At 37.2% G+C, this 24,823-nt stretch overlaps 1 protein-coding gene and 1 long non-coding RNA gene across 2 annotated transcripts in view; both read right to left on the bottom strand.

Annotated features, from left to right (window-relative positions):
• LOC307122623 (adhesion G protein-coupled receptor L3) overlaps nucleotides 1-20,657 on the bottom strand; it is a 307,023-nt gene extending 286,366 nt beyond the window's left edge. Inside the window, exon 1 of the mRNA XM_079810734.1 lies at nucleotides 20,531-20,657. Within this exon, the coding sequence (XP_079666860.1) occupies nucleotides 20,531-20,600 (70 nt within the window). The 5' untranslated portion in view covers nucleotides 20,601-20,657. The remainder of the gene's footprint in view (nucleotides 1-20,530) is intronic.
• Nucleotides 1-24,823, bottom strand: part of LOC307122625 — a 505,212-nt gene that overhangs the window by 426,324 nt on the left and 54,065 nt on the right. The gene's annotated exons all lie outside the window — the stretch shown is intronic.

The raw sequence follows: 24,823 nt of genomic DNA, 5'->3' as shown, positions 1-24,823 counted from the left end.
AAAGGAACTCTGGGAGGGGCGGCGGAGATGCACACCTGTGGTTTCTCCACACAGGAACGCTTTTGTAGCGAGTATCTCAAGAAAGATCTTGAGTGATCTTCAAACACACTCCCAACAGTGCTGGAGGTCCATTCTTCACATTTCAACACGTTATTAAAATATCCAGTCTGTGAACTACACTTAATTAACCAACAATACATAGAACAACACAAGAGAAACAAACTGAGTTCAGCCACACGGTTACCCATACGAATTTGTCATGAATGAGTGATGGTGTGCATTTATGCCCCAGACGTCCAAACATCTCTCCGCTGTTGTTTGGAATGCAGTAAGTGATGTTCTCTTCGGTCTGGTATGTAAAAGCGTTCTGGGGGCTTTGTGTGGATGTGTGCTTGTTTAGTACTAAAGACTCCTAATGGTTCTTTGCTTTGCCTTTGGCTCCAATGCAAGTCGGCAGAGCCTCATCTATCAACAGGTCAATTGACAAGCCCTTTCCTGTCTCTATGCCTCAGAAGAACAAGTAAAAGAGGCACTGAAATACAAAGTTAGGTTTTCCTGTGACATGAGAGGAAGAAACAGGGCAAACAGAAGGAATGTGAAATGTAACATTATAAACATTACATGCCTTGTGTTCAAGGTTGTGAAACTAATTGAAATTGCGAATTGAAAAGTAAATTTTGCAAAAACGCCCATATAAATCGCAAAAAGTTTTTACGCTTGCATTAGGGTGTTTTTTCAGGCAATTCGGAAAAAGGAATATTTTGCAAAACTTTTTTTTCCGTATCTAAAAGTCAATCCTTCTTTAAAGATTGCGTGGTATGTTTGGACAGAAGATGAGACAGTTCTTTATTAAACTCATAAAAGACTAAATAATTACCAACCCGATCTCACGGCAATTAATATTTTTCGAGGTGGCTAATTCGTACGACCTTACTCGTACGAATTCTCAAGATTTTTGCTAAATGGTACGTATTTGACGAGTTGGTCAAAACGATCTACCCCTAAACCCGCCCCTAAAACCTACCCATCACTGCAGTATAGACAAATCATACAAATTCATATGAGTGAGGTCATACAAATTCATACGAATTGGTCGTGAGATAGCGTTGGAATTATGGGAAAACTGGATTCTAAACAACTACAAAATGCCACAATTTATCAAGATCTCGAAGCAGATATGAGGCTGAAACACCCAGAAAAACCTCATACGTGGCCGCTCCCAAGTAGCAACTTTCTTTGCCATTAATGCTTGCATAACACGCTTACGTCTTCTTCGATTAAACATAATGCCTAGTGTGGTGGCTGCGATATACGTACACCTAAAAACATCCGTCGCCAAGATTTTTGGAATGACTTACCGCAAGATGGAAAAATATATTAGTTGCACAAAATTGGTTAAGAACGGCGTCATTTGCACAATAGTTTTAACGACATTTAGAAAATATCACAAAAGTTTTCATAAACTGAAATAGAACTCAAATACAACATTTAAAAAATAGCATATGCAACACTTAGAAATGTTGTCTTGGCATCTGACTGACTTTTAAAAATGTCCAAAAAAGTAATTTATAAATAAATCACAACTTGTGTGTCCTTGAAACAAATGCATTTGAAACTCTAAAACTTGCACCAATGAAGAAGACCTGATATTCTAAATATTGCAAGTCTAACCGCATCTCATAATTTACAATAACACAAAATTCAATTAGTCACAAACCCTTAACACATTCAAAGTGTGGTGGGTTTACATGAGATTATCTCCATCATAGAACATGAGGTTGAAATTAGCATAGATATTTTGTTTTTATAGATATAAAAACCATTTAATTCAGTTGAATAACAGCCGCTTCAATTGTAAACTATTGTAACCGTCTGCTCTGCTCATCCAGTACGAGTCGCACACAGTGCAGAAGGAATCACAGTTTACTGATCATGTGACGAGAGTAAGGCGAGATGACTGCAAGACCATGGCGGAGGATTTGCTGCGCAACAGAGCCTAAGGGTCTGATAAATGTCTTATCTTGTAGAATGCGCGCTTAGCACTGCCGCCCCCTATACACAGAGTACTTGCGATCGCAAATTCTAAACTAAAACGCAAGCTCCCTGATGCTCGCAAATTATGCATATAACATAGCCTGTCTCCCAATATCAAAGCTATCTTAGGCTGGGCTGTGTAGTTGTAACCTAGCTCTGCTCTCTGTTTTAGTGTCTGTTTGCACTTTGAATATTGAGAGATTACTTTGATTATGGTTGCACTTATACTCAGTTGAGTTTGTGGTAAAACCTTTTACAGTGCTTGTATATTGTTGTCTTTCAATGCAATTGATAATTCACACTCAGTAAGTAGAACTGAAACGACATTCATTACAAGATGATTAGTTAAAACATTTCAAAATGCACCTGCGGACTATTTCTTAAAAATACTGTGCAATAGGGATGCAACAATACAGTTAGTCCACGGTTCAATACATACCTCGGTTTTTAACCACGGTTTTCGGTTCGGTTCGGTTTTTTGCTATTCTATTCTTAGGCGACAGGAACAACAAGAGGTTAAGGAGATTTTTTGTTGCAATACTCTTTCATTATTTTACTTAAAAGAATTGGAAAACCTTACTTAAACTTTACTTTAAAAAAAAAACCTTGTACACATTCCTAGTGTATAGTATAATATAAAATAAATACATATAAAGATTTACACTGGCAGCTCAGAGCTGTACAGCAGCATTTAAGTATGAAATTGAATGAATAAATGTAAAAATAAAACACTACATAGACTTCACTATAAAATATACATTAATTCTTATTAAAGCTACTGTATTAGTTTTTCAGTCAAGAGCAGTGAGTGATTTTCTCTTTGTCTTTTGTTGTTGTATTAACATTAAAGAGATGAAAATTCTGTCATCGAGAAATGAATACAGGTTTGGAACAATATTAGAGTGAGTAAATAATGACATCATTTTACAGGTGAACTGTCCCTTTAAGGACCGCGTGTTCACTGCCCTGTTGTCAATTTAAGACCTGCGTGCATCTGATATACAGACACGATTGCGATTTTACTTTCACTTTAGACATAACCGACTGTGTTTATGTTAACCTTGTGTGTATTTGACAGTATTAGCGCAGTAAAACTACTACTTAGTTCAGTAATCACGTGTTTGACAGGCGTTTAGTGCACACGCTCGGAAAAGCGCATGTTAAAACCGCACACGCGAATGAACCGGCAAGGATTTAAAACGCATGCATATAATGCACGTTCGTGATTGTGAATAATTATAGTGTTCCGTGAGTATAACTCCACCACTAACGTGTGATGTGAATGTATGTCGCGTTGTTCAGAATATTGGGATGGAGGAAAATGATAGAATTTGCAGAAAAAAATATTAATTCAATGCAAAACCGAAAAACCGCAATTCACAAGCTCGTATTGAACCGTGAATGCCGTACCGAACGGTTCAATATTATATTGAGAATTGCGGCATCCCTACTGTGCAAATATCTTCTCGTCACATTCTCGGGATCCCAATCTCATGTCTCGTCTCATGAGCGAAGTGTCTTGTCACACCCCTAATAAAAAGTAATAGCTGTTCAAATTGTGTAAGCATGATAATAATAACAGGCCAGAGGAGCAACAGCAGTGCAGCTTCTGCTTTACTAAAGGCTCACCTGCAGGCTGCTGGGTAACAAGTCACTTTTGTTAGAAGCCATATTGAATTTCAAGCAAAAGCAACAAGGCCGTGCTTCAGGAGCGGATCAAATGACCTCCATACGCTCTCCCGTTCTCTCCCTCCCTCTTTCGCTCTCTCTCTTTCTGGAAAGTGTTGGGAAGCTGATCAATTCTTAATCCTCTCTTCACTATATGCACCCATTGTTCTTTCTCATAAAGGGTTTCTGTTCGCAAGAGCACATGCAACCCTGTTTGCATTGTTCTGGAAAGTGTCAGATGGCTTGTGTGTGTGTCTGTGTGTGCACAATGAGCTTACGGAACACACTGATTATCAGAGGGTCACATGTTTGGGTCATATGTTACAAGAGGAAATGTTAATTTCTAAACAGTGTTAAAGGATCGTTTGCTGCTGGAGCTTCTGTGTGTATTTGTATACATTTATGTATTTTGCAGACACTATAATGAGTTCCCATGCATTTATGGTATACATTTTATCAGAATGTGTGTTCCTCTATAGTCGGGTGAAAAAGAAGTAGGAAACTTAAGTAAGCACACTTTAAGAAGAGTACTTATTACAGAATTAATTAATACTTAAAGGTCCCATGGCGTGGATTTTTTTTGTATTGTTTTATAATGTTTCCTGAGGTGTACTTATATTGTTAGTATGGTTTTTACATCAAAAAATGTCATAATTTAGAAATAAAAAGCATTTTTTCTATACTGATATTAGCCCTCTGGCTTGAATGCTCTGTTTCAAGGGGTGTGTCTGCTGTGAGACTTCAGTGAAAACACCCACTGTTGTGATTGGCTGACATCTTTGCATTTGAAATGAGTATTAGATTATGTGGCGGAGTTAGTTTGTGTGTAATGTTGCTGTTAGAGCATAAATAATACCTGTAAAATTATAAAGCTCAAAGTTGAATGCCAAGCGAGATATTTTATTTAACAGAAGTTCCCTTTCAAAGCCTACAGCGAACGGCGAACGAGTTTGGACTACATCCCTGTACATCCTGCTTTAATGACGTAAGTAGAGCAGTTTGTTGACTAACCTCCGCCCACAAGAATACGGAAAAAAAGGGGGCGTGGTCTTGTTGCTCTCCCACGTGGAGAAGAGGAAGTGTTGCGTTTGTAACGGTTTGTAGCGTGTTTGTCGCCATGTCGTCGAGACGCTGTTATTTTCATCCCGGAATCAAATCACCTTTGTTTGGCCTTCAGGGACGCTGTAGTTTGAGTGTATGCATCTCCCCGTTATGGTAAGAGGCGTGATCTTTCCGGGCAACGTGCGCTAAGCTGCTGTCGAATCACAACACGGGAACCGCTGGTACAATCAGAACTCGTTACGTATTTCTGAAGGAGGGACTTCATAGAACAGGGAAATCTTTCAAGCCGTTTTGAGGACAGTGAAAACAGCGGTATACAGATAAGTAAATTGTGTGAAAAATACTGTTTTTTTACACGCGAAACATGAACATGTTATATTGCACACTGTAAACACAATCAAAGCTTCAAAAACACAGGAAAAACGGGACCTTTAAACTTTTATTTCAACATTTTTACAAAGTGCACTCTGAGTGTGTTAAGAAACAGTCATGAAAGTGTTCTCTCTTTAAGTGCACTTAAGTGGCCTTTTATTTAATTAATATTATATTATATATATATTAAATATATATACTCTTAATATCTGATGTACATTCAGTATAATTAAGTGCACGTCTTTTTCATCAAAATAGACCAGCTTAGTAGCAAGTCAAGACCAGCAAATCAACACAGGCTCTTTTTCTTTAGCAGGGGAGTCTCTTAAGCCGTTCTGCTCCACTGCTTTCAGGCTGAACTGAAAAAGTGCCAATCTGCCAGGCAGAGCTAGCTAAACGCAAACGACAGCAAGCTAGTCTGCTGGTCCTCAGAGTGTGAGTTGTACACACACACAAGCAAACAAAACAAAACCAGGTTGGGTCTACCTGGATATGAGTATGTGTTGAATGTGGCAGCTGGGGATGATTTATATTCTATGTAAATATCACAGGTTGTGTCCTATTAGCATGAAAAGAGCAGGCATGCAGAAATGGATGTAATCCTTATGATTATGAAAAGCTTACGGTTACAGTGTGTGTTTGTGTGTAGTGTAGACCACAGCCCCATTCAATTACGATGCTGTATATACTCTAGAAGAATGGCCTTAAAACAAAGAGAGCGCCACAAGGCAAACAGCTTAGCATCTATAGACACAATTGCACTGCATCCATGAATGTATATGACAGGAGCTTTACATGGCTGCACATCCTGTCACACGTGTTTATACACACATGTCTTTGTGTTGCGGGAATTTAACGCGTGTGTGTCATCCGATAAGCGGTTGAATTGGGTCAGACTCTCGAACACAAAACCTGCAGTTGTTTCTACCCAGAATCTCCATATGTACACAATAAAGATCTCTAATCTTTCCATCTGTTTATTTCTCTTTTAATCTATCTTCTGTGCTGAAAACTACAGCTAAGGTAAGTAAACCACCAATTTGCTGTTCAAGCTACAGTTCTTGCTGGTCTTAAATCTCCAAAATAGTTTTGGTGGTCGGTTTTCGCTGGCTTTTTCTGCTGGGCATCAGCAAAACTGTGATTAGATATCGAGCCGCAGGCTTTATTGTCATGATAATATGTATTAGGCATGGCAGAATATTAAAATATTGAGTGCATGGACGGTTGTAAATCTTATAGCATCATTATAACATCATGTGTCTCACCTATAAGCATCAGTTCACCACACATCCTCTAGTTTGACAGATGTGTGTTTAAGTGTGTGACCTCATGAAATTGCTTGAGTGCAGTTTTCAGTCCAGTGTTCTCTTGTGAAAAAAAAGAAGTGTGCTTGATTGTAGTGATTGTGCACTTGTAAGAACTGTACTTGCAGATAATATATAAAATAAAAGTCCACTTAAGTGTATTTTAAGAGTACACTTTCATAATTGTTTAACACACTTAAGTGCACTTTAATAATGTCAAAATAAATGTTTTACTTACCATTATATTTTACATTTTTGTGTTTAAGTGTTACTTAAAGGGTTAGTTCACCCAAAATTGAAAATTAGCCCATGATTTACTCCCCCTCGAGCCATCCTAGGTGTACATGACATTCTTCTTTCAGGCAAATAAAATCTGAGTTATATTAAAAAAGTCCTGGCTAATCCAAGCATTATAATGGCATTGACTCAATGGGTCGTTTTTTAAATCTATAAAAGTGCATCTATCCATCATAAAAGTGCTCCACACGGCTCTGGGGGGTTAATAAAGGCCTTCTGAAGCAAAGTGGCGCGTTTGTGTAAGGAAAATATCCATATTTAAAACTTTATAGACGAAAATAGCTAACTTCCAGCGGTCAGCAGTGCGCAAGTCGACTTGCGCTAAAAGAGTAACCCCCGACGCTACATTTTGTTTCGCTCGATACTCTGCGCTTCTGCGTTCATCAATACGCATGCGTCAAGGGTTACTCTTTCGTCGTAAATCGATGCGTACGGCAATCCCGATCGGATTCAGAACGATGATTAAAACATAGATGGAGTAGATCGAGTCCCTAAGGTTGCACCCCCTAAGATTGTAATATTAGGCAGTTTTGATTTATATGGTATTTAATGTTGATGATCGCGCTATTTTACACATGCAACTGCTTGCATATGCTATCACTTGTTTCTGCTTCTTTTTCTCCTGTGCTTTGATCCAGAGATTCTGTACTCTTTCAGAAGATGTGTCATAGCGCCCCCTATCATATATCAGTGACAACACAGAAAGCCAGAAATTTCAGTCAATGGCAGGGAAGCATTGTCTCATAAATAACAGAAATCAATGGCAGGGAAAGAGGCTCAACAAAGGATTCTAAATTTTACCTGATGCAAAAAAACCTAAATTATACAAAATGACTTTATGTATTTTTATGAGGGAATTAACTACGTTTCACTCCGTGAAAAGCAGTTTACAGTACATGTTTAAATCTAACTAGGGATGTTTTGAACTGAGAACTCCTGACAGTGTTTCCCACACATAGACTAATTTGTGGCGGTGCGCCACAGAATCAGCACCGGCCGCCACATATTTTTAAAATCTCACACCAAACTGCCAAACCTGCTTTTGGTATGAAAGTCTAAGCTTTTAAAATTGAATACGAAATTCAAACAATAAATAGCGTTAACGTTTTGGCGCTAATGTGGCATAACAGTTAAAGTCAGAGGCGTTGAAAAACAGAGTTGCGACATGCTCTCATCTCCCGGCGGCGCACACGGTCACGTGGTTCACGGAGCTTCTAAACAACCCAGCGCTCTGTCAACGCATTTGAGTGGCTTAAGCTGATACATAACAGTTTTACTATACAGGTATTTGCAGCAATTTTTTATTACGTCAACCATCATCATTTTATTATGGAGAGTGATGGAGATGCAACATTGTTAACATTAATGTTTTTCTTGTATTTAGCCCTCATTGCTTACTAATTGGTCACACTCATACTCATTGGTGGTCAAATTTGACCATACACCTTAGCTATTTTTCAAATAAATGTTCTATATTTTAGTTTAATAATATTTAAATTACAATTAGTGTAGTAATCAAGGTTAAAATAGAGAATTCCAATACAAACAGGCAAATTAGAGTCATTTTGTGGCTGGAAAAATAATCATTCTCATTTGTAATGCCATTACCCACCAGGTGCCTATATGGCTCTTTAATAAATATAAATCTGGTTGGTCAAAAAAGTATTGCAGATTATAACGTCTTACTTATTTTTAGGTTTTGCATTTTAATAAAAATTTAGACATGATCAAACACTAGATTTCTTTAAATGTGAAATTTAAAAAAGTTAATAACTTACATCTTAATATTTTAATGTTACTTATATAAGCACACACAAGTGAATATTAATGAATGCAAGCTAATATAATTTAACCCAAGAAATAGTGCTAAAAAGACAAACTTATTTTTCCTTAAATGTACAGTAGGCTATATACATACGAATTGATACTGAGATCGAAATCGATATTTGTGCCAATCACCAATCATCACCCCCCCCCCCCTCCCTCCCCCCAACAGGCAGTAATATGTCTCTTCAGCTTTTAGTGTCATTTGTTAATGGTGGTTTTGACTCACAGAAGCTTTAATCACAAAATAAGACATGGGCTTAGTGTATCTCATGGTTTATTAATAAATGGAAGAGATATGCGTAAGTAAAGCACAGCCTTTTTGATTAAATACAGAGACGTGTGTGTGTGTGTGTTTGAGCTCATGAAGATAAAAGAGCAGGACAAACTCAGCGTGTGTGACAGTTTCAAACCGACAGTTGTGTTCAAGGGCCTGAGGCATTACTGAAGAAGAGTCTGAGGAAATATTTATTACACACGCACATATACGCATTACCCACATGAAACAAAAACAAACAAAAAACACACGCAAGTGCACATTTACTGAGACTGGATGATACAGAAAAAATTATATAGATGCATTTTATTTCCTTAAAAAGCCATGAACTCGTACACAATAGAACACTTCTATGCAAACCGTTAAACATATTTGAACACAACACACACATGCAAACAAATATTATCTATCCTGTACAGGTACATGTACATACATACACACCCAAGACTGTAAACACTATATCTGTTTCAAGTATTTTAGTGTTTTTTCAGGGGAAAAAAATATTGCTTTAATTAAAAAGTATTAGCCTTTCTGTCATATATGAGTCAAAATCTACTAAGGGAAAATTAAAAGTAAAAACTTTTATTGGAAAATTATACATTTTATCAAACTTCGATAGTTGCCTTAATGTTTAAACAGAGAGAAGATAGTGATCAAACTAGATTTTATTAAAATCACCATTAGTTTATATATATTACATCAGCATATGAGAGTCAAATTGGACGAATACAGGGACTCGTCTCAAGATCACTCATTTAAGTTAATTTATTGCCAAAATTATGGGAAAAAAAGATCACTCAAGAATAGAAAATTATTGAAAATATTCACATCAGGAATGTCAGAATCAGAATGCATAGGTCCATGCATAAAAATATCCAATATGTTGAACGATGCTCACTAACCTGACAAAGTTTTTCAGTTGGATTAATTTTATTCTCTTTAGAATGCAGTTGTGAAGTATTTCACTCCCCGGTTCCCTGATCATTCCGATTACGTTTTTTAAGCAAAGAACAAAGTTATGCTCAGATGTGTTATGTATTATTTACACTATACAGGGAGTGCAGAATTATTAGGCACGTTGATTTTCTGATCATATTTTTTTTCCAGGCACATTTGACCAATTTCAAACCACAGTAATCCTAATAACTACTATTGATTTAGTATTTAATAATGTATAAGTGATATATAATTGTTCATGAAGGCTGGAAATGAAAAACACCTTATATTCAGGTGTGCAGAATTATTAGGCATGTTTTCTTTTACAGATAAATTGAGCCAAAAAAGAGATTTAACTCTAAAATTATTAAATGCCCATGAGAAGGATGCAATACTAATGCAATACTAGACATTGCAGTTAAGGCATGACCATTGGACAGTGAAATGCTCGTTGGGTCAGCAGGGTCAGACAAAAACATGTGGCGGAGAAAAGACACCTGTTAACTGTAAAAGAATTAAGAATTAAGGTGAAGAATTAAGGGTGAAACCATCAGGAACCCTTTAGTCTCCAGCGCCACCATTTTCCAAAGCTGCAACCTACCTGGAGTCTCCAGAAGTGCAAGGTGTCAGGATCTCAGAGACTTCAGTTAGGTAAAGAATCCTAAAAAATGACCCCCACTAAATAAGAATCATAAGCTGAAGTGTTGTAAAATACATGAAGCCTGCTTTTTTATAGGCTTTATAGGTTTTATAGGTTGAGAATGACTCTTGAAGGACCAGCACCACATCCTCTAGTACCACTGTTTGAAGAATTCATCTTCCAGAATCTGGCAGTACGTTTTGGGAGTTCATTTTAGTCCATCCTGAAGTCCGTTTTGCAGAGATGGACTAAAAATGAACTCCCAAAACTTACTGCCAGATTCTGGAAGATGAATTCTTCAAACAGTGGTACTAGAGGATGTGGTGCTGTTCCTTCAAGAGTCACTCTCAACCTATCTGTCCATAAAGCCTATAAAAAAACCTTCTTCATGTATTTTACAACACTTCAGCTTGTGATTCTTATCTAGTGGGGGTCATTTTTTAGGATTCTTTACCTAACTGAAGTCTGTGAGATCCTGACACCTTGCACTTCTGGAGACTCCAGGTAGGTTGCAGCTTTGGAAAATGGTGGCGCTGGAGACTAAAGGGTTCCTGATGGTTTCACCCTTAATTCTTCACCTTAATTCTTCATTCTTTTGCAGTTAACAGGTGTCTTTTCTTCACCACATGTTTTTGTCTGACCCTGCTGACCCAACGAGCATTTCACTGTCCAATGGTCATGCCTTAACTGCAATGTCTAGTATTGCATTAGTATTGCATCCTTCTCATGGGCATTTAATACTTTTTGACTTTTCAGTCTGAGTTAAATCTCTTTTTTGGCTCAATTTATCTGTAAAAGAAAACATGCCTAATAATTCTGCACACCTGAATATAAGGCGATTTTCATTTCCAGCCTTCATGAACAATTATATATCACTTATACATTATTAAATACTAAATCAATAGTAGTTATTAGGATTACTGTGGTTTGGAATTGGTCAAATGTGCCTGGAAAAAAAATATGATCAGAAAATCAACGTGCCTAATAATTCTGCACTCCCTGTAGTCTCTTACATACAGCACGTTGAAGCCGCTCAGGGGTGCGTTTCCCAAAAGCATTGTTGGCCAACTATGGTCGCAAGTTCCGTCGTTATCAACATAGTTCAATGAGTCTGTTTTTCACGAAACCCTAGTTCCAATGAACATTCACAAACAGCATAGCAAAGTTGTGAAAGTTGTGTGGTTGAAACGACAGCTCTCGAGCTGTGGTTAGAAGCAGAGTTCTTGTTTGCATGATAAGTGGACTTAATAAATCCTTATCTTGAGCAATATAAGCAAGCTGACAATCAGTACAATCTGTATCTTTTATTTAGAATACATACAAATGTCATATACGTCTTTTAGTTTGTCAAGAGATTAAAAGCATCATTTTGAAGAGTGCACATGTGCATACGTGCTCTAGTAAGTAAGAACGAGCCTATGATTGAATCTCGAAATAAAGAAAAATGAGAATTACTCCTCAGATGCCATGTCCGTAATTTATAGCAAAAAATCGAGCATGGATTAGATCTCAAACGAATTCATTAAAATAAGTTATTACTCCACTACTTGCATGACATCATTAACAAACGTGGTTGAACGACAAATTTGCGACAATACAGTTTCGGTAAACAGTCATGACTAGCTAGTTGATTTCTCCAACGATGCATCATACTATGGTAGTTATACAACGATTTACACCCCTGGTCTCTATTTTGTCCCTCTTCTCGGAAAGCGAGGACGCAGTCAAAACATCTGGTAATGTGCGTTTTCCACGAAATGCATACACTCGCTGGACCTCTGCTTTTCGTAAATACTACCGTGTATTGTGCACGTCAGACATCGATGTCGTGAAATTCAAATGATAAAACATATGGATCGACAAGGTAAAAATTATTTCTTTCATAGGCAGCAAGTATTTAGTGAAGTGATTGATACCCATGAGTGTGTTTGATGTTTTAGTTCTAATATTCCAACCGTAATTTTTTTGACAGACGTGATCATGTGCGTGAGGGGTGAACTATGTTTGATTTTTGGGTAATTATAAATGTGCTGGAGGCGTTCAAAATGCTTTTTGCATATACTTATATTTATGTTTTATATTGTAATAAAAAAATCACTTTTTTTTTTAAAAATCGCGTTCAACCCGCCAATAGCGCGCCAGGTGGATAAGACCCGCAAAAGTGTAACATAAGCAGTAGAAATGAATGTACAGGTTTACAGAGTTGCAGGGTGAAATCAAATCGTCGGCAGATCAGGCCGGGTTTACCCAGTCTAGGTCAAAAGGTCAAAAGGAAATATTACTATTTTTAATACTTGTGAAAAAAGTATATCATGCTCATCAAGCCTGCATTTTTTTAAATAAAAAATACAGAAAAAACAGTAATATTGTGTAATATAATTACAATTTAAAATAATGGTCTTCTATTTTAATATACTTTAAAATATTATTTATTTCGCTGATGGAAAGCTGAATTTTCAGCATCATTACTCCAATCTTCAGTTTCATATGATCCTTCAGAAATCACTTAGCCATTTAGTCATTGGTATAAGCGTTGACCGTTAAAAAACTATTAACCAACTAATCATAACATAATCAATAATCTTACTTTTAGCTTTTAACAGCAAAATCATCCACTTTTTCTCACGGCACATTCTGATCTATTACACTCAAATGGCCGTTTCCGTTCTGAACACTTCAATGTAAAAAACGCACAATGCACAGTGGACATAATTCACGGGAAAACTCAAAACGCATCCCTCCAGAGACTCTGACATCCGGATATGGTGAATATTGATTAGCTCAATGATATAATCAAACATGACAGCAAGTTTGTAACCCATCCAGCATCTCCGAGACTAATAAAGTTGTCTAAAACACAAGCAGCCGTTGGCCTGCTAACACAATTACAGCTTCATTTAGCAACTGCAACTGAAAGAGATTTCCAGGGAAAACGACACCCTGATATGTGCCAGTAAATGAGAGACAGATAGAAAGAAGTAGACGGAAAAACAAGGAAATTGTGTGTGTGAATGTGTGACAGCTGTCGTTTTTCTTTGCATAAGGAAAAATGTTCCTGCAATCACTTGACAACCCTAAGTGCGTGTCCACAAGAGAGACGTGGTAGAGATGTCACACAAACAAGCTGCTATTTCCCACATCCGAAGTAGATTTAAAGTGCTAAAAAAAAGTTTTGAAATGCAAATAAAGGTACAAGTGTAATTTAATCGCACACACTTCTCTACACAAAACGTGTCTGTTCGCATATTCACGCAGGAAGCTGAGGAAACGTCCTACTTTCACAGTTTGTTCAGGCGCATTGTAACTGGAGTTGCTTAAAATTCAAAGATCCAAATAGTCGCCGAGTAGGATGCACAAAACAAACAAAACACTCACATTCAAATGCATGAAAATGTGTTACACGAGCAGACAACTAACATGAGCTAGTTTCCTTCTTTGCACTAACCTTAAAAAACATATAGTTGGTAGCTTCTAGTGCTCTATCAAATGGGTAGCTTGGTTGCATTTTAACAACTTTAAATGACAAGCTTCCTCAACCCAGGAAAAGACAGATTTCAGCACGTATTGTTCAGATGTGCACAAACAAAACAAAATCTACTGTAGAAACAATTTTCACAAGCAACACATTGAATTGAGTGTACAACTTTGAAGAAGAAAGACTGAAAACGTACTTCAGTATTCTTTTATTTATTTACAAATTTGAATACTGTATATATATATATATATATATATATATATATATATATATATATATATATATATATATATATATATATATATATATATATATATATATATATATATATATATATATATATATATATATATATATATATATATATATATATATATATATATACACCGATCAGGCATAACATTATGACACTGAAGTGAATAACACTGATTGTCTCTTCATCACGGCACCTGTTAGTGGGTTGGATATATTAGGCAGCAAGTGAACATTTTGTTGATGGATTTTGTTTGTGGAAAAATGGGCAAGCATAAGGATTTGAGCGAGTTTGACGAGGGCCAAATTGTGATGGCTAGACGACTGGGTCAGAGCATCTCCAAAAACTGCAGCTCTTGTGGGGTGTTCTCGGTCTGCAGTGGTCAGCTATCAAAAGTGGTCCAAGGAAGGAACAGTAGTGAACCGTTGACAGGGTCATGGGCTCATTGATGCACGTGGGGAGCGAAGGCTGGCCTGTGTGGTCCGATCAAACAGACGAGCTACTGTAGCTCAAATTGCTCAAGAAGTTAATGCTGGTTCTGATAGAAAGGTGTCAGAATACACAGTGCATCGCAGTTTGTTGTGTATGGGGCTGCATAGCCACAGACCAGTCAAGGTGCCCATGCTGACCCCTGTCCACCACCAAAAGTGCCAACAGTGGGCATGTGAGCATCAGAACTGGACCACAGAGCAATGGAAGAAGGTGTCCTGGTCTAATGAATCACGTTTTCTTTTACATCACATGGATGGCTGGGTGCGTGTGCGTCGCTTACCTGGGGACCACATGGCACCTGGATGCAATATTGGAAGAAAGCAAGGCAGTGTGATGCTTTGGGCAATGTTCTACTGGGAAACATTGGGTCCTGCCATCCATGTTGATGTTACTTTGACATGTACCACCTACCTAAGCATTGTTGCAGACCATATACACCCTTTCATAGAAATGGTATTCCCTGGTGGCTGTGGCTCTTTCAGCAGGATAATGCGTCCTGCCACAAAGCAAAAATGGTTCAGGAATGGTTTGAGGAGCACAACAATGAGTTTGAGGTGTTGACTTGGCCTCCAAATTCCCCAAATCTCAATCCAACCGAGCATCTGTGGGATGTGATCCATAGAGGCCCCACCTCACAACTTGCAGGACTTAAAGGATCTGCTGCCAGATACCACAGCACACCTTCAGGGGTCTAGTGGAGTCCATGCTTCGACGGCTCAGGGCTGTTTTGGCAGCAAAAGGGGGAGCAACAAAATATTAGGTCATAATGTTATGCCTGTTCGGTGTATATACAGCTTACATTAGTTTTGATGTTTTTTTAATCACATTTTATGAATTAAACAAACATACTTTAATCACCAGAAAAAATGAAATTTGTTAAACATAAAATTATTATGCAATCATCTCCTTATATACGTAGATCCTTTTTGGCATAACGGGTTCTTTAAATTTGAGTCAAGAACCCTAGAGTCCTATATAGAACCCCTATTGAAACTAAGAGTGTAGAGGGTTTTGGACCCCATTAACTTTCATTATATGAGTAAAAACATTCTCCCTCATTTGTAGCGCAATGGTTTACTGCATGCACATTAGCGGTGGTCTCCTGACTAAAGATCCATCTCGCACGAATATACCAAGAGAAATGATCAAGAATAGTATTGTGTCAGTCAGGATATTTTTGACATTCTTAATTTCTTTGTTCAGGGACAGTTGCTAATAGCGTTCGGGCATGAGCTCGCTAAAAGTGTCTAATTAATTTCACTGAAGCTTTCTCCCACATCTTCTGTTAATTAGTGCATTTTAAAGTTATTTTGACTGCAGGGATTTGTGGCTATAATAGCATTCTCTTAACAAGATTAACTGTTAAAAACAGAGTCTAACTGGCTGGGTACTTAAACCGAGAACATTCTGTTCATCTATAGCTCGCAGGAGACTCGTTCGGTGCGTAACCTGGAGACGCACTCGCCAGCTTGCACACGCATGTGGGGAATATCGAGGATGTTGAGAGCTCATTTAGCCACATTTTCTGATAATCTGCATTAGCAGCAGTTTCGGCCGTAGAAAAGCCTTAGGAAACTTCTTGCTTTTGATCAGTTTGTTTGCTTTGATGATCGCTGGTGTTTAGATTTGACCCAGCCGTGTAATTGGAATAAAGGTTTCCTAGCAAGCATCATAAGAGGCTTTCAGTAAACCAGACAGAGCATATATTTTGGCCTGTCGTGAGTATTGATTATTCGTCTGATCGTGGTTATTCAACCTAATAGCATTTATTTGAGATAACCGCAATAACTGTGCAGTTTGAATTTCAACCACATGTTGCCATCCAAAATTGAAGTGCTTAAAGAAATGGCATCAAATGCACAATATCTTTCTTGTTTTCTTTTCTGGTTAGAAGCAGGGAAGTCACAACCTGGCAGGGAATAAAGATTATATAAAAACAGTAAAGTACACAAAGATAGTCATAGGTCTTCTTTTAATTGAAGGTTTGTAGATTTTTTTCAGACTGCATTAGGGCTGCACAATATATCGAAATTATCGAAATATCACAAATGTACATATCGCAATATGCATATCGCAACGGCACGCAATATCTGAATGATTTTAATAGGCTACTTCAACATTGTGAAAAGTGTACGTTTTAGGTCGACGCATATAGCAGAGAATAGACCGAGCACACGACTGTTACTTATGTGACTTGCTTGACGTTAAAAAGAGTTATTAAACGCAATAACTTGCGAAAAACAACTCCTTGCAGTCTCGTGCTGTCTGACACACACACACACACCGAAACGTGCGCACAAGCCGTTCTTTTTTCCATCACACACACAGTTATGTCAAAATGGCTGTCTTGATCAAATCAAAATCAAATCACTTTAATTTTGCAACAGTAGGTGAAATTCTTAGGTGCAGTTCCAAGCAACATAGCAGTCATTACATGACATGAGACGTACGACATTTAAAGCAACATCAGATTACACATCTGATGCGCACACAATTACTCACAGCACAGTATACACTACAATAAACAATAAATAATTTACACTATGAGTGTAATTTACATGAGTATTCATGTAAACACAATCGCTTATGCTTTAAATGCTTTAAATTTAGATTTTACACACTTAAAGCAATATCGTATCGCATATCGAATATCGCATTATTTAACAAGGATATCGCATATCGCATTTTTCTTCAATATCGCACAGCCCTAGACTGCATTATATTATATTATTAGGGATGCTCATTTCGGTTAATTTTCCCGACCGACAACTGCCCCTCATTATCCGATTATTAACCGTTAACTGATAAGATTATAATATTGAATTGGCATAAATATACAATTGACGAGTGTCTGTGACCCGTTAAAAAGACACTTTTTTTCACTGGTTTAGTTTACCGTGCAAACCGCAGCATACAGAACAGATCAACAACAGAACCTGGATTCACACATTATCAAATGTTCACGCACGCGTTTCTGACAACAGAGAAAAACTGAATAAAATATAAATTCACACATTATTCACACATTATCAAATGTTCACGCACGCGTTTCTGACAACAGGGAAAAACTGAATAAAATATAAATAAAAAGCATCAAATAAATAGGCCTACACTAAATATTTTTCACTTAAATAATTAACAAATTAAGATGACACAACGAAAACACACTGAATCCGTTTGAAGCTTTGAAGAACCGGAATAGTTTTTTTCGTCAAATAAAAATAGCAGGCCTACCTCAATCCACAGCTAAAAGAACTGCATTTATTTGAAATAGAAATCTTTAGATCAATTTAATGCATCATTGCCCCCAATCTTATGAACCGTAGTGTATAACGATCTTTGAGACACAATATAATGCAATAAGTAAAGGATTATTTTGCTGATTGTGCATTAACTTGCTTACGCCTACTGAAAAATCAGTCAAGTATTCATGACAATTGTGTAATAAAATAAAAATAAAATGCTAAAATAAAACTGTCGCAGACACACAGCAGAGGTTTTTCTGCTATGGAGGAACATCAGAATGCAGAACTGGAGCGAAGACGCAGAAACCGTAGACACACAAACACACACTGCTTCAGACAGCACAGAGTTTCCTCAGGGTTGCATCATGGCGTAGATGAAGAAGCTCAAGTTATTTATTCAATGTGCGTGTGAGAGGGAGTGTAGGTATATGTCAAACATACAGATACACACAGACATAATAAGGAAGGGCAATTTGATCCTTTTGCCTGCTCGAGTCCTCGACAGTCCACCCCTATACTGTTTAATTGTCAGTCTGTGTATGCGTCAGATGGATGTTTTTGCCTGTTAAACATTTCATCCTGTCCTGTGTTTGCACCACTTTAAAAAAAAAAGTTGAATGCTGCTGCTGTTGCGGTGAAAGTTGTGTGTTTAGTACTGACACTGATCTACTGTGAAATTGCTATAAACACAAAACTAAGAAAGTACCATTTGGTCTCTTGATTTTGATTATGTGAAATGTTTCGAAAAAGCCTCCATATTACACTCCATATTACATCTTCCATCCAGATGTAATAAACTCTAAATGTGTGTCTGACTCTGGCCCAGTGATTACATTTTCTATTTTTTATGTCCAATTTTACTCGAGTAGAAGCACAAAAGTACTTGATTTTTAAAAGTAGAATTTTTTTTTTTTTTAAGTACTGATCAAAAAAATGGTTATTTTATTACCAAAACTTATCTCACTCTATCAAAAAAAGTAACTTCTTTAATAGTATTTTTGAAAGATGCTCACTCGTATGCTCACCAAGGATGCATTTATTTGATAAAAATACAGTATTAGACAGTAATATTGTAAAATATTATTATAATTTAAAATAACTATTTTCAATTCTAATATATTTTAAAATGAATTTCAGCATCATTACTCCAGTCTTCAGTGTCACATGATCCTTCAGAAATCATTCTAATAAGATAATTTGGAGCATGAGAGACTTCTTTCAAAAATATAAAAGAAAAAATGTCATTATTCCAAATTTCTGACCAGTAGTTTACTAAAATATCAATTACATAATTATCAATGAAAATAACAAAACACATGGAAAAACAAAATGTGTGTAAAGGTGTGGTGACAAATAGAATAAATATACAACATAAAAAAAAACATGTGTTAACCTTTTGAGAAGAATTCTTTGTAAAGTTTCTTTGCAAGTTGCATTGATTTTTGTTATTTTAACGTCATTTATAGATTTTACATAAAGTAGCCTAGCTCGTGAAGACGTGTTTAAAGCATAAAGTCACTTAATTCTGAGAAAAAAAAATTCAGAAAGCAAAACTTTAGGACACATAGTATGTACATTGTTCTGCATAAACGGTCAATAAAACCATTCTTGTGTATATTGTTGCTCTATTGGATGTCTTGCTTATCTAACTATTTATGTAAGAACTGCTTCCTTCAAATTTCACATGAAAATGTACATTATAATCAATTTAGTGCTTCAGTAAGTCATGCTAGCGTGTAGTCATCAATATCCCATAAAAGCTTGAGTTGTGAATTATTCTTTCCTCTATGAAGTACAAAAACAATCCTTCAGGTAATTTAATTATAGCAGAAAGATTCAGTATCTTCAGAGGAATGGCAGCCTTTAAAACATGAGTGCTGTTTCCTTTTTTCTTTACAGCAATTCAGAGTTAGAGAACGTGAAATCTGTGTATATGTGTGTGCTTTTAAAATCTCGGAGGCTTTAGGCCTGTGCAAGTCTATTTGTCAAAGCATATTGGGGAATTTGTGTGCTTTTCTGTTGTGTGTGCACTTAGACTGCACTTATTGAGTGGAAAACAGAACCATGCAGAACATTGTCTTTTCTAATTAGATGAGCAGGAATACACGGATACCTACAAACAAATGGTAAATAAATAATTTCTGACCTGGTGCTATTAGGCATCTTTATGTCTAATTTTCTCTCTAAATCCCACTGCCTGATTCATACTTCTACTGCTCTCCTTTATTTTTCCCCAATCTACAATTACGTTACTCTCTGTACAACATCTGTGGCCAAATATCCTCTAAAAGGATGGCAGCACCTCTAATCACCCATTATAGTCATTTTCAGTTCGAGGAAGAGGTACACGGGTTTCGCTGAATCCAATTTTTCTTCATTCCAAAAACCTAGTGAGCTGCCTATGTAGGCCACATTCCAAGGCACATATATAGTAATGGCCAAGTGATATCCAGGGGTCTACAAGTTCGATTAAACAATCCAAATATGAAAATATTTGATTTTCTATTTTAAATATAAAGGAAGGACAAAACACTAAACTTGGTTTATGTCAAAGAAAAATCCATAGAAAAACAAAAAAAAACACAGGAAAAAGCATCCATTGACAACAAAATAAACAGCTGTTAATATTTCATTGGAAGTATAAGACTCACCTAGAGTTGCAGGCTCCAGCAGACTGGCCAATAACAGCACTTGTAAAACCCCCATGGCCCCACCCCTCATTCTGGATTGGCCGATTTGTGTGTGGCTCCTCCCCTTCCAGTAGATTGGTTCGGTGAGTATGTAGTGTGGTTCAGAGTGGTTCTTTTTGTCCAACAGCTATAAAACCACCTATGAACACAAAAAGACAGCACTTTTTTTAGTGGTCAGCCAGCATATGTTTTTCAATGGCACAGATAGACAGAAAAATCTATTTAAGCACTGCACTAAAAATTAAAAACAGAAGAATGTTATAATAACATGGCAACGCTGTCAGCATATTTTGCAGCTGGCAAAAAGGACAAATAACACTTCATAGGCCAAAACCAATAATATAATCAAAAATAACGTTTTTAAGTTTTCCATATACACTATATTGCCAAAAGTATTGAGTCACCCCTCCAAATCATTGAATTCAGGTGTTCCAATCACTTCCATGGCCACAGGTGTATAAGCACCTAAGCATGCAGACGCTTCTACAAACATTTGTGAAAGAATGGGTCACTCTCAGGAGCTCAGTGAAGTCAAGCGTGATAGGTTACCACCTGTGCAATAAGTCCATTCGTGATATTTCCTCACTATTAAATATTCCATGGTCAACTGTTAGTGGTATTATAACAAAGTGGAAGCAATTGTGAACAAGTGGGAGGCGACGTAAAATCATAGAGTGGGGTCAGCACATGCTGAGGTGCACAGTGTGCAGAAGTCGACAACTTTCTGCAGAGTCAATAGCTATAGACCTCCAAACTTCGTGTGGCCTTCAGATTAGCTCAAGAACAGTGTGTAGAGAGCTTCATGGAATGGGTTTCAATGGCAGAGCAGCTGCATCCAAGCCTTACATCACCAAGTGCAATGCAAAGCGTGGGATGCAGTGGTGTAAAGCACGCCACCACTGGACTCTAGAGCAGTGGAGACGTGTTCTCTGAAGTGACCAATCATGCTTCTCTGTCTGGCAATCCGATGGAAGAGTCTGGGTTTGGTGGTTGCCAGGAGAACGGTACTTGCCTGACTGCATTGTGCCAAGTGTAAAGTTTGGTGGAGGGGGATTATGGTGTGGGGTTGTTTTTCAGGGGTTGGCCTTGGCCCCTTAGTTCCAGTGATGGGAACTCTTAATGCTTCAGCATACCAAGACATTTTGGACAATTTCAATTTGTGGGAACAGTTTGGGGGTGGCCCTTCCTGTTCCAACATGTCTGCGCACCAGTGCATAAAGCAAGGTCCATGAAGACATGGATGAGCGAGTTTGGTGTGGAGGAACTTGACTGGCCTGAACTCAACATGATAGAACACCTTTGGGATGAATTAGAGCGGAGACTGCGAGTCAGGCCTTCTTGTCTTTTCCACAAATGCGCTTCTAGAAGAATGGTCAAAAATTCCCATAAACACACTCTTAAACCTTGCGGAAAGCCTTCCCAGAAGATATGAAGCTGTTATAGCTGCAAAGGGTGGGCCAACTCCATATTAAACCCTACGGATTAAGAATGGGATATAATTGAAGTTCATGTGCATGTAAAGGCAGGCGTCCCAAAACTTTTTGCATATACATATATCATTTTCGTTTCAAAATGGCCAATAATCAGCTGCTTTATTACTTTAACATCATAGGTTATCAGCTATTTATTATGGTGAGCACATCAAGGCATAAACATCTCCAATTAAACCACCATCAAGTAGCTGCTCAGTAAAATGTACTATAAATTATTATGGTACTGCCATTGTTTGTTTTTGGACAAACACCATTACGATGTTAATCATTAAATCAGTAAAGTGCCATAAAGAATATGGCAATAATTCAGTGTTATACATCATATTACCACAGTATTATTGATAGCACAGTATGTTAATGTGTCAGTGTGATCTGCGACAACACAGTGTTTGACATTGTTTCCCTGAAGAAGAGTGAGCGATTGCTCCGGATGGCTGATGACAGTGATGGAATGCCCAGGGTCAAAGGTCACCTGACAAGGAAATTTTCACTCATCAAAAGAAAAGGAAAAAAAGTGTTTATCAGGTCAAAACACTCGGTGCTATATTCTCCTGAAGGCAGTAAAAGAATAAATAACTCCACATGTCTGCGTGGGAACTGAGAAATGGAGTCCCATTATGCTTTGCACCATTGCTTTAGTGTTAATTAGGAAATAACACCAAATCATGATCATAACAGGCATAACCCATATAAAGCCTGTATCTAGCATATGCAACACAAACGTCAACCCTTTTTCAGATTTAAAGCCACGAGAAGGTGTATTGCGAGCCGCATAATGTTAGCTAAACCGTGGTTACAAACAAGCTTTTCAACACCTCACTCTCAGCGTCTCACTTGCCCCTTTCCTTCCTGTGGAATCCCGTTGTTTTCGTGGCTCTTGGGATCTGGCAGATAAAGGATCCCGTGGAATGCCAGAGCGCTCGGCTCGCTGCACTGGATATGAATAGGTGCTGATGTTTACAAATTCTTCGGGTCTGAAATCTCCAAAGCACTTCAGACTGGGCCAAACCAAATACTGGAGCACAGTTTCTACAGGACAACACACTACCATGACAGAATGACCCACAGAAAGACTTGCCAATATATATACTTATTTATATAATATTATACATTTAGTTTTAAAGCAGCACTAGGTAACTTTTGCTCGCAGGCTCCCCCTACAGTTGGGAAACAGTATTGTCCTCTACTACTGTCGTAAACTGTCATTCTACATCAGCGGATGCATCGCACGTGCATTTGTTGACATGACAACCATGATAGCCCTGAACACTGCCGGAGTTCACATGCAGGTGTTCTGCTTGCGTCGCGTGTGAAATGTCTTCATCCCAGGTACAGTGGCATATGTTTCAGCATGTCGTATGAATATAATTTCATGGGTTTTATTTTTTTCAAACGCCAAATGATCGCGATGCTCACGTTTACAAGCCAGCGTCATTATAGTAGCCTAGTCTATTGGTTCCCGTTTTACAGAATCTATATGATACTTCAGTTCAATGTTTGAGTGGTAGGTAATAACCATATATCGTCAATATTATAATATCAAGCTACCCTAGATGAATCTGCAAATTTGAAAAATCGATTTGCATTATAGCTTGAGGAAAGACAAATAAACCAATATCACAGACATGTTAGGTATCCTAAAATATGATTTTGTATGTATTACGTATTTTCTTGCAAGAATGTAGCCCGTCCTCCTTCAGCTCATGCCAACGAGCAAACGCTGGCCCAATGTTGATCCTCGTCCTGCCTTTAATCCGATCACTTTCTCGTTTCCTCTTTTTGCTTTCCTCCGACAAAACCTTTGCTTTCTTATTTTTCTGTGCTGCTTCGGCCATGACTATAACATTTGGCAAACAAATGATAGTTTGGCTCACACGTCCGAATTTAAGGAAGTGGGGGTGGTGGTGGAAGTGACGTATATGCTGTAAAGCAGTCGAATTTTGTAGTTATTTTTTTTCTCGGGTTACTACCCGAAACCCGAAGTTTAAAAATACGATTAAAAACGATACAGACCCCGTCAGGCTATGGCAGACGTGTCATTCAACCTATTGTAAGTCGATGTATCATCACAAGAGTTTTGAAAATATATTATGAAGGTTGAAAAGTTACCTAGTGCTGCTTTAATATCTAATATAAATATTTTATTTCAGCTTTATTTCAATTAACTGTAATAGTTATAGATTTAACAATATAGAGTTAAATAGTTAAAGTTATATTTCTTTTGTATTGAAATTGATTTCATATTGCTTTCATACTATTTTCAACGAAAAGTTAAAATTGTCTGTCATTGGCTGTAACTATCAAGTAAAAATATATTTTGAATACGTGTAAGTGTACAAATCAGGGTTTTTTTCAGCAAAAAACTTGTTGCGCCACATTACTTTGATTATGGCAGATTTTATTATTATTAAATAAGTAATAGATGAAGGGTTATTTTTTATTAAATAAATAATATTTTAACAAAACCACTTCAGACTTTTTAAAATAACAAAATTACTAAATCCTTAACTTAAAATTAAATCTAAAAAATCTAATTTATTAATAATAAGTACTAATAAGTATAAATACTAATCTAATGTGAAGTAATAATAAATATTATAATAGTAATACTACATTAAATCAAAATGGATGGAATATTGTAGTATTTATTAGAAATGGATTATCTGCGCACATCATTATTTTTTTCAAATTCATGTGCCGTTATCTTTAATCAAAATAACTTGTCTGATGACATGTTTACTGGCGTGAGCGCGGGACAACC

This window comes from Gobio gobio, assembly GCF_949357685.1.
Source record: "Gobio gobio genome assembly, chromosome: 2".
Lineage (NCBI taxonomy): Eukaryota > Metazoa > Chordata > Actinopteri > Cypriniformes > Gobionidae > Gobio > Gobio gobio.
Note: the sequence above shows the minus strand (reverse complement) of the source record. Positions and strands in the feature narration are given on the sequence as shown.